General features: G+C 33.9%; 1 protein-coding gene across 1 annotated transcript in view; it reads left to right on the forward strand.

Moving 5' to 3' along the window:
* The window catches only part of GEMIN2 (gem nuclear organelle associated protein 2), a 26578-nt gene continuing 14540 nt past the window's right edge, over window positions 1-12038 (forward strand). The window contains exons 1-7 of the mRNA XM_031952952.1: window positions 1-417; window positions 787-871; window positions 2314-2403; window positions 2911-2970; window positions 3530-3643; window positions 6012-6056; window positions 7996-8064. Coding sequence (XP_031808812.1) covers window positions 296-417; window positions 787-871; window positions 2314-2403; window positions 2911-2970; window positions 3530-3643; window positions 6012-6056; window positions 7996-8064 — 585 coding nt within the window. The 5' untranslated portion in view covers window positions 1-295. The remainder of the gene's footprint in view (window positions 418-786; window positions 872-2313; window positions 2404-2910; window positions 2971-3529; window positions 3644-6011; window positions 6057-7995; window positions 8065-12038) is intronic.

A 12038-nucleotide genomic window follows, 5' to 3' on the forward strand; every position in this document is an offset into this window, starting at 1 on the left:
CCTGGCTGTGGACACACACAAACCCACCCAGCACTTTCTAAGTCAAAATGAAAATCATCCAGGATTCTTCCCTTAAATTTTATTAAAACAGGGATCGACGGGACCTATCCAAGAACAGGTATCTACATAATGACCACTCTGCCTAGGGAAGGAGGAAAAGGAAAAGGAGAGAAGGAGGAAGAAAGTTGAAACGAGCTGCGCATGCTCTTACGCCTGCATATTGCGCAGGTGCAGCAGGGCCCTCGCCCGATCTCTCACGGCTCAGCTCGGCCACACTCCGCGGGGTCGAGGCGCTATGGAGTCGGTAGTGGAGGAGCTGATGCCCCGCCTCTTACCGGTGGAACCCTGCGACTTGTCTGAGGACTTCGACCCCTCCGTGCCACCTCGGACACCCCAGGAGTATCTGAAACGGGTCCAGTGAGTGGCTTGGCTCGGAGCCTCTGATCTCAAACGCGTCCCCCCTCCCCCACTCAGTACCAGGAAGTGGGTGGAGTCGCCCCAGCGCCCCCCCTCCCACTTACTCGCCGCCTGGCGTCGCCGACGTGGCTGGAGTGGCGCGCTCTGTCCCAAGCCCGGGTGGAGGGGGAGGACTAGAGGGGTGTGTCTCCTTCCTGTGGCGGGCGGCTGGGCGCGCCAGTCCTAGGGATTGGAGTCCCTAGTTTGCCCGGGAGTTCGGTGTGCCGCGGAGCGAACTTCCCCAAACTCTTCGCCCATTTAAAAAAGCAAATGAGGGAATGGATTACTCCTGAAACAAAATTAAATTAAAAAAAAAAAATTCATTTGTAGGCTTGAAGCAGCACAATGTCCAGATGTTGTGGTGGCACACATTGATCCAAAGAAGTTGAAAAGAAAGCAAACAGTGAATGTTTCAGTGAGTTTTATGTTCTTAAGCTTCTTTTGTCGGACTAAATAGTGGAAACTTATCTCCCTTTAAGCTGCGCAGCTTAAATATTAGACCTCTTATGTGATCATTTTAAAGCCTACAAATAACCGGGTCCCAGTTTAAGAATCTTCAGAAATCACAATTCATCGTCGTCGTCGTATAGTTAACAAAAATGGTTTAAAATAATACCATCTTTGAAGTCCCTATCATTGTAGAATGTAAGCTTATGTAGAATGGGAGTCAGAAGCCAAAAAAAGCATTTACCTATCTGTGCTAGGCACTGTGCTTTTAAAGCTCTGCGGTTACAAAGGCAAAAGGACCTTCCTTACAGGTGCTCACAGTTTTTAAGTTCCTATTCTGTCATGATTTCCTCCACTATAATATTGTCTTTAAAAAAAAAAATAAGCTGACAATATTGTCAACTTGTAAACATTTGTCAACTATAATATTGTCAACTTTCGCAAAGCTTGTGACAGCCAGGGGATCCCATTGCTCTCTGGGTATCTCTCACCCTCATTTCTCACACCACAACATTTAGTGGCCTGTATGGGGACCATATTAGATTTAGAGGTCCAAAACAAAACTCATCTTTTCTCCTCCTGAGCTCTTCTTTTGCAAAAGCAGCACCATCCTCTCAAGTCACCCAGTGTCATCCTCAATACCTCACTCCACACATCTAATAAAATACATTCACTGTCTTGTCACTTTAATAGCCATAACCCTAGTCCTGCCCTGTATTGGTCTTCCTGCCTTAAATCTTTTCCCACTCTAATCTATCTTCTGTTCAGCATTCAAAGTGATTTTTCCCCCTAAAACTTGGATCTAGCATGTCATCCTTCCTCTCCCTTTCCCTTCTTCCCTTCCCCTAGGGTGTGCTCCAGTGTCTTCCTGTTACCTCCAGGATCAAATATTAAAAAACTAACCTGGCTTTCCTTTCCAGGCGTAATATTCTTTATTACTCTCCACACACTTTGTGATCCAGCTACACTGGTCTGTTTGTAACTTCTCAAAAATAACATTCCATCTCTATCTCTTTGTACTGCTTGGGCGCTTTCTCTCCTGCTCTGCCTTTTCACCATTAACCTTGGTTTTCAAGGCTTTCTTTAAAACTCAGTTCATCCTACCTACCTCCTTTAGGAAACCTTTCTTGGTTCTTCCTCAAACCTTATTTTCAAGCCCCATCCCTCTTCAGTTATATTACATTTGCTCATTGTATTTATCTTGTAAGTATGTAGTTATTTACATATTGATTCCTCCATTAGAATGTATTCTCCTTAAGGGCAGTAATTATTCTTACCTTTCTTTGTATCTATAGCACTTTGCACAACACTTGGCACAATAAGTATTTAATAAACTTACTGTGTAATATTCTTGGAGTTATCAGATTCTTATAACATTATTGGTGTGACATTTTGGGGCTATTTTTCTAGCTTTCAGGGTGCCAGCCAGCTCCTGAAGGATATTCTCCAACGATTAAATGGCAGCAGCAGCAAGTAGCACAATTTTCAAGTATTCGTCAGGTAATTAGAATTAATTGTCCAAGTAAATTCTTCTTTATGCTCTATTAGAAAAATAGGATTCATGACTTTTAAATCTGAAGGTCAGTGTTTTATTTATAAATTAGATGCTAAATTGTTACATAGTTAACTGTAAAATATTATAAGATATGTAAGCGAGTTTTATTGCTAATTTTTTAGTACTCTTTGTCCTTAAATTATCTTAAATTTCCTTATCTCTCTGCATATTCTGTCTTCTAGTAGAATATAAATTCTCTGACAGCAAGAAATGGGTTGAATTTTTCTTTTTTCTTTTTTTTAATGGTTTGTTGTTTTTTTTTATTTAAGTTTCATCATAGCCAAGCACAGTGTCTTACACACAGTAATATACTGAATTTAATTATTATTTTTGTAAAACTTGAGTTTTTAAAAATTGTATATATAATTATTTCCTTCATATGCACCTACTCTGTTTAATTAGCATGAAATAAGGTAAAACAGAAAATTTAAATTTAATTTTTTTTTCCTCAGAGTGTGAACAAGCATAGAAACCACTGGAAATCACAGCATTTGGATAACAATGTCACCATGGTATGAAGTTCTCTCAGTATCTACTTTTTAAAAGTTAATTTGCATTTATTTCCAATCTTGAAAAAGAATACCTTTTACAGAATTTTCATTCTCTTCCAAATGAAAGATCATTTGTATGTAGTATTTTAGTCCTTGGCATTTTTTTTCTCCAACCTACTTTAAATGTTGAAGCTGAGAGGTCTTATCTTATCTTGATGGACTCATAGTTTGGCATTATTTTGAGATGTGAAATATGTCTTCAGCATTTAAAGAATAAAATAAGCTTCTTAAATTTTCCTAATAAGTGAATTTTTAAAATTTCAATGAAAAGGCACTTCCCATGCCCTGTTACCTAAACAAGAAACAATGCTATTTAGTACATGCCTTACTTACATTTGTAGGAGGATAAAATAAGAGAAGTTTGAGAGGTTTTAATAAAGGAAACTCAGGCATTGGCATCTCAGTTTGAGCATAAAAAATGAGTTTTGGTAAGTTTTCAAACTACTAGATAATCAAGTCTATTCTATCTTGTAAAATTCTTAAAGTTGGTGTGCCCATTAACTTTTTCTTCATCTTTCAGCCAAAATCTGAAGATGAAGAAGGCTGGAAAAAGTTTTGTCTTGGTGAAAAGTTATATGCTGAAGTGTCTCTTACTACAGCTACAGGTGAAAATCCAGGAATAGACTATGTGCAGGTAGGTGATAGATGCATTTAAGATGGCAAAATCATGATGATCTTATTTCTGTTTTGTTTTCTAAACAAGTACACTTTAAAAAAAATGTTACATACTACTTCAAAGTATCATGAAGCAGCAAGGTGGGTTAGTGGATAGAGGATAGGTCTGTAGTCAGGAAGACCAGAGTTCAAATCCAACCACAGATACTTAACTAGCTTTGTGTTCTTGGCCAAGTAACTTAACCTCCCTTTGCCTCAGTTTGCTTAACTGAAAAATGTGGATAATAATAGCACCTACCTCTCCATTAAGGAGGTTCATTTAGGAGCATCAGCTGTTCTTCTTTGCCATCACTGCTGACAGTAACTGAAATAACATGGGGCATATATATAACTCTTCTAATTTTTTTCCAATTGTTTTCATTCTCGTATTTCACTTTGCAATATTCTTGAACAGTTGATAGGGGGACTATTGGAATTCTTATTTCTTTAAAATATAAAGAAACTAGTCACAGAATGTAACATGATTTGATCAAACAGTATTATTAGTAGAGAAAAAACTAAAACTTCCATTTTACCTAATGTAGGACCAAATGCTCTTTTCATCATATTGTCTTCTACTGATTCTTTGATTTATATATAAATATGAACAAATCTAATTAAAGCAACATAGCCAGATCCACATAAATCAGTATAACTACACCATTTAGTAAGGACCATGTAGTACTTGTCCTTTTCTCACATATTTAACAGATCTTGAGAATCAGAATTACTGAAGAAACTTTAAAGACCATCTTGCCCAAAAAAGTTTATGAAAGATATTTTCATTCCAGTCCAACTTGGCTTTATATGGTTATATAGATTTGAGCTATTATAAATCTAGAAAGTAACATTCTAATAATAGGAGGGAATAAATAGGAGTACCTTCTCTATACTAAGCCCTGTTGATCAATACAAAAAATTATATAACATATGTTCCCTTCTCCCCAAAAACTACAATATATTTGAGGAGACAAATTTAATACAGGAGAAATAATTAGAGAACAGTTGTGCTACAGAATTGATGTAATAATATTTGTTCTTATTTGAAAACTTAAGGAAGGTGAAACCAAGCTGCTTACTACTAAAAAACCTAATGGAAAAAACAAGACAGAAAGGTGATGCTATTTTTTTACACTTAATAATTTTAATATTAACATGTGTTTTTAATTAAAAATTGACATATTTTATCTAATAGCAGCACTTGGGATAAGATAAATAAATGTTTATCTTCATATATAATGAAGAAACTGATGCATAGCAGGGTTATGACTTGCCCAAGATTATAGAGGCAAGTTAAGTGATAAAGCCATTGCTAAGTCCTGTATTTACTGATTTGTAATCTTTATTGCTCTTTCCACTTTGGATTGGGTTGCCATGGCCAACCTACTAGAGATGATTTTCTCTGTTTAATAAGGCTAGCTCTTCAAAACAACACTTAAAATATTTAAAAACCTTTATGATTCTCTGAAATTATTTACCACGATGCACATAAAGCATTTTAAGACAGCCACTTGGTTTTGTGTAACTCTGATGTTTTGTAGTTTTTGTTATTTAGCAGGTAGGTGGCATGATTGATAATATTGGAAGTGGAATCTGGCGTACTTAAGTCAAATGTGGCCTCTGACTTATTAGCTGCATGACCCTGGACAAGTCATTTAACTGTTTTTCTCAAAAGGAGATGGCAAAACACTCCAGGGTCTTTGCCAAGAATACCCCAGAGTGGGGTAACTTAAGAGTAGGAAATGACTGAACAAAAGTTTTTGTTAGTCACATCTGGACTGACACACTAAAATCTCTAATATAAGCATTTTTTTCATATATTTACTTTAAGATTTCTTGATGTAATCCAACATACCTAAGTCATAAGATTTTTGCAAAAAAAAGCACTTTGTAAATTCAAATTGTATAAAACCATGATGTAAGCCATTTTTGACTGTGAAATATAAACTTTATATAATTCAAATAAAAAAGAAAAACATAAGCACTTCATTTAAATAAAGATATTACAGCTTTTTTAAGTGCAGGTTGGTTTTTTTTTAATTGAATTCTTCAAATACAGAACTATTGCTTTTCCAAAGAATAATCCAATTTTGTCCCTGAATGTTGCTATTTTTTGTTTCTAGAAAGATACTGTATTTTTTAAACAAATGTTTAATTTTTGAGAGGTCATTGGTTTTTTGTTTCTAATAATTGCATCATTAGTATGTTGAAATAGACTAAAAAGCAATAGAATATGAAGAACATTTTTTACATTTTTCTTTAAAATTTCCCCAGTAAAAAACAAAACTTTATACTATCATTCATCATATTTTAATACTGTCTTTGTTTTATTTTATTTTTTTTTACAGATTGGTTTTCCTCCCTTGCTTAGTATTGTTAGCAGGATGAATCAGGTAAAACTCATCTTAATTTACGATAATGTGTTTGTGTGTGTTTATACATATGTGTATATGTATACATTTATAATATACATGCAGTACTGGGTAAAAAATTAAATTTTAGCTTTATGACTATAAACAGAGACATACATATAGACATAGAATTAGGGGGCAATTAATTGGTATAGTGGATAGAGCACCATCCCTGAAGTCATGAGGACCCGAGTTCAAATGTGACCTCAATCAGTTAAGACTTCCTGGCTGTGTGACCCTGGACAAGACCAAATTGCCTCAGAAAAAAAAAAAAAAAGATAGAATTATATATATGTATAAATAAGAAATGATTAAATGACACATTACAACAAAGACAGTTGAACTTTAGTCAGAAAGACCCAGTTTTAAGTCTTGCCTCTAACATATAATAGTATGTGACCCTAACCAACTTATTTAATCTTTTTAGTTCTCCAGGCAAGTGTCTATAAATAGACTATAAATTACAAAATCTCCCACAATTTTATAGGTAAAGGGAATTTCCTTCCCTGGGATTTTCCTACACTAGTAAAAATACATGCTCAGACCAAAATAAAAATTCACATGAGGAAGAGTTTATTTATACATACATACATACATATATGTGTGGATATATGTGTGTGTGTGTGTGTGTACACATATATATGAATACATATATGTATCATACATATATGAATTAAATTTCATTTATAATTATAGTCTCTACATATATATGAATACATATACATATTTATGAATTAAATTTCATTTATAATTATTGATAATTTCTACATTAATAGGGGAAAATCTGGTCCTTTGGTTCTCAAATTCTTCATAAACTGATGTTCCTTTTTTAATTTTTTAAGTACTAAGCCACATCCAATAAAAATATGACATTTATTTTCATTACCCATTAGCATTAGGGTACTGTAAAGAGAAAGAGAAATTGAAAAAAGGAAATAATTCATTCTGTTAAATTTAATTCAATTACAGCTTTAACTTTTTTGTTAATATGAATTGAAATTTACTAGCAGTTATCAGGAAATTCAAATTCAAAGGCTTTTTATTATAACTTATTAGTAGTTAAAACTTATTAATGGTCAAAGAAATAATAATAGTAGTTAATACAGAGTGCTTTAATGTTTGCAAAGAACTTTAGAAGTGTTATGTTGTTTTTCCTTACAATTCTGGGAATTAGGTGGTGTTATTTCCATTTTACAGATAAGGAAACTGAGGCAAAAGTTAAGTGACTTGCTCAATATCACACAACTAGTAAGAAGCTGGCTTTGAGACTAGGTACTTCTGATTACAGGCCCAGCATTTTATCCACTTTGCCATCTAGTTGCCTCAAAAAGTTCCAAGATCATACATATTGCAGGGACTTGCTTGTGGGGTTTGTACCTTGATACTGACCTCATGTCCATTCATATCATTCCTGCCTTGTAAAAAAAAGAAAGTTTGTTCAACAAAAATTATATTAGTAGATCTCATAAAGCATTATTTTTAGTAGTATTTAGTGAATTTGAGTTTTTGTATTTTTTAGTACTAATGAAACTCCATCATTAAAATTTTGATCAACTTGAATTGAAGTAATTAGTAAGTGTAAGGTATTTTTTCCAAAGGTTCCTATTCCTTTCCTTCTCCCCTTCATTGACATAGATTATTTTTTAGATATCTCTATATTCATCCTTCCAGAGTATAAAACTTAAGCTTAAGTAATTGTTGATAATTGGAACAATGAGTGTGTATGATTGACTGATTCTCTTGAACCTATGGCTACCATCTAATTAAGCTAGTTATAATACAGACGCTATCTTCCTATAAAGTGTATAAAGAATACATATTCTGCATAAAAATACTGACTTAACGGTATAAAATTTGTATGCTAAAAATATCTTAGATATTCAATATTTTTTTTACTAATAAAATTTCTTATTTTTAATAGGCAACAATAACTAGTGTCCTAGAGTACCTGATTAACTGGTTTGGAGAAAAAGACTTTACTCCTGAATTGGTATTATTTTTATTTCTATTTTCATAATGTAGATCAAGTTTTAGTTAAATGTCTGTATGTTGTTTGTTATACTGTCTGTGTACCCAGGATGAGTGTAAAATAATTTGAGTATTTTAAAAACAGAACATATCTAAATGAAGTGTCAGCCTTCAAAATAGTTTCAAAGGAAAGTTCATTACTTTTAAACATTTCTGTCTTTTAAACATTGCCTTTAGATACAGTTTATATGAGCTGTACAAGAGAAGAAATTAATTACTTATCTTCATTACCTCAACAGACTACAAATAATTTTGAATCGTTTACAAAATTCAAATACACCAAAAAAAAAAAAAAAGTTTAACAAAGTATCTTGTTCCCAGAAGGGGACTCAGGTTATCTAGGCCAGTCTCTTCACTTTACAGATGAGAACATTAAAAGCCCAGAGAAATAAATAACTTACCCAGAATCACACAGCTGATAAATGAAATAGCTATGATTTAAACCCAGTTTCTCTGGCTCCAAATGTTGTTGCCTTTAGGATTTTATCTTAAGAAACTATTTAGTACAATCTATATACTTGAACTCAAAGTCCTTCTTAAAGACCTCTAGCAAGATAGAATCTACTGCATTTTCTAGTACTGTACAAAGTTCTGCAGTCAGATGACCCAGATTGAAATCCTACCTCTAACCCTTGCACTTATACAATGTTGGGCATTGTCCCCTGGGCTTCAAGAGGAAGAGATTGTTGAGTGATGTTAATAGAGTCTGGAAATGGCAGTGGTAAGTATTTTGACTACTATAGGACCTGTGATTTGGGGAGAGGAGGTACAACTAGTACTGAAAAGAATGACCAGAGAGGGGAGCAATAGTTTCGTAAATTGTTAAATCTAATGGCCTCTTTTCAATCCTGATTCTTTTTGACTGTTATAATACAAATATTTTACACAATTGACTCAGGACTATTCCTATAATGCAGTCCATCCTCGACATAAGTGATATTGATTTTGCCAAAGTTCAGATCCGATCATGTCATCCAGCTCCCAATTCCCTCACTATCTGCTCAGTAGTCTTGTTTCTGTGATGTTATCCTAATGTTTCCCCCACATATTTGACCCTCCAGGATCTTTTGCTGAAACATCATCCACTCCACTAACTGTGGGAGTATTCAGAGGCTCTATCCTGGACCTTCTTTTTTATCTTTATATTCTTACTTAATGATCTTATAGTCACCCTCCTTTATGTTTTTATCCTTTCTAGGCAGATAATTTCCATATATATATATATATATATATATATTTTTTTTTTTTTTTTTTTCAGTCCTAGTTTTCTGAGCTGCAGTCCCACACAAGATGTCTTAAAGGTGTTATAAACTCAATGGATCTGAAACTGAACTTATTCATCTTCTCTTCTTCCTTGTTACCTAAACCCACTCATTTTCCACTATTTCTTTTCTAGTTACCAGAACTTTTCTAGTCATCTAGTTTTGTCAACTAGTCTTGTCATCTAGATTTGAAATAGAATATGAAACACTAATGTAAGAACTAAAGAGGAGCATAGAAAAACATGGTGTATGTGAGCAGAGTGCAATATATAATCAACAAAGAGCTCTTAATAAGAAAAGTAGTTTTAAATAAACAGAATGAGAAATTGTAGAAAGAGAAAATGGATTCTTCTCATGGCAGAAGTGAGGAATGCTAGCTGGACAGCCAGAGTATTCCACTGTTATGTTGGGAAAAAACGAAGAAGGCCTCAACTATATTGGGTAGATATCCTTTAGCAAATATTTGAGAATACATGGAAGATAGTCACAAAATGAAGAGTCATGGGTGGTTTATAGAGTGCATCACTTGGCGGGTACAACAGAGTATATGAGCTTATTGTTTTTGTTTTTGCAAGATTATAATATTTCCTTTTATAAGTTTTGTTGTAGTTATAAGATAGATAGATATATACACACATACATATATATATTAAAGATGGTAAAAATATATTGAAAAGGGGGGCCTTTGCTGTAATGGGTTATTTGAGGTCAGCAAAAATGTTTTACAGTTTTCCCAAAAGCAATCCAGTCTGCTCTTGAAAAGTTTGGGAAGATAGACAAGAAAGTAAAGTCATCTAAGAGTGTTTAATGATAAAAACTAAAGGAAGACCACAATGGGGGAAAAATAACAACACTTGGATCCTAAACACCACAGTCCCAGAGGTGCTTAGAAAAGAAGTAGAAATGACACTGAAGAAAAGCTGAATTGATCAGCAATAAAGCATCTGGATTGTATTGAGTATATTTAGAGATCTGTGTTAGAGATAATTGAGGGACCTCTTTATAAGACATCTAAAGGAGGGGGAAATAACAAAGATTTGGGGAGAAATCTCTGACCTTATTGATATATTTCAGCTAACAATCCACATGCCAGTTCTCCCATATATTAAAAAAAAAATTCATCTATACTAATAAAAAGAAATATTTTTAAAATTAATAAGGGTGGGAAGATTTTTTAAATCCAGTGTAATAAATAACACAAAAAGACCAATCATAAGTATTAAATAAATTGGACTTGATAATATATAATCTTGATAAATATATGGAAAAGACTTAGACAAACATAGAAAATTCCCTTTCTAGCCTTTATGGAACTCATAATAATTGTATGGAACCTCTAAACACAGGTAGAAATACCAGATAATGCATTTCAGAACTTAATGTAATTATGTTATTTTAGTAATAAATGTTATTGCAATGAACAAAAGGTATAAGCTTTTCTGAACTTAAAAAAATCTGGACAGTCACTTGTTGGACTAATATTCATGTTTTGGGCAGCTAGGTGACACAGTGGATAGAGTACCAGACCTGAAGTCAGGAGGACTGAGTTCAAATCGGTTCAAAACTTCCTAGCTGTATGACCCTGGGCAAATCACTTAACTCCAATTGCTTCAGCAAAAAGAAAAAGAGAGAGAGAGAACAAAGGAGATAGAGAGAAAGGAGGAACTGGAGAGGGGAAGGGAGATAAGCAGAAAAACATGGAGTTGAAGTGATATTCAAAGAATTGTAAAAAGGTTAGTATAGGTGGATTGTAGAATATATAGAAGGAAGTATAAAGTGTAGAATGAGTGGAATAGGCAGGAAAAACAAGTTATTAAAGAGCTTAGGGTGGGGGGGAGGAATATGGAACAAAAGGTTTAGCAAGGGTCAATGTTGGAAAATTATCCATGCATATGTTTTGAAAATAAAAAGCTTTAAAAAAGGTTATGTAGCAAACCAATTTTGGGACTAAATGATCTATATGCATAGATTTTCTGGTATTAATAAAAATAAAACTATTGAAATCTCATCTATAAAAAGAGAGCTTTAAATGCTCTATAAAAGCTCTGGTAGTAGGAGCTATTAGAGCTCATAGGGCCATAAGGTGGAGGGGTGGCAATAAGAAAGAAATAGTGACGTACTCAGACCTGTTTTTTAGAAGTGGGAATGGAAGATGAATTGGAAAGTAAACAGATGAGACAGAAAGACCAGTTATAAGGCTGGTGCAGTGGTCTACAAAGAGGATAATACATTTCCTATGTAATTCCTTTTTATGTATTGCAGCTTACTTGTGTCAAACACCTGACTCTCCAGAACCTTTTAGGTATATTTCAACTTTGGTCCTTCAGACAATGGAATATTATAGGCTGTGGTTATAGAATGTCACCAGAACAATATTGGTTTTAACCAACAAGTATTTATTAAGCAGACATTGAGGCTACCCCAAAAAAGTGAAATGGATACTATCTTCCAGGGGTTTACAATCTAGGGAAAGGAGAAAATCTATTCTGACCCAAATCTTAGCTAGAATAGTGCCTTGCCCAAATGAAATACAGCCCATTATTAAATTCTATACCTAAGTCATTGTCCAAATTAGCATAGTATCTAAATGTGATTGTACTTGGAGGATTATGAATTTGGAACTTTCAAAGTTTCTTCCTTAGCCAAATAGTATTTATTATTTTGCATAAAAGGA

Source organism: Sarcophilus harrisii, chromosome 2 (genome assembly GCF_902635505.1).
Source record: "Sarcophilus harrisii chromosome 2, mSarHar1.11, whole genome shotgun sequence".
Taxonomy (NCBI): Eukaryota; Metazoa; Chordata; class Mammalia; order Dasyuromorphia; family Dasyuridae; genus Sarcophilus; species Sarcophilus harrisii.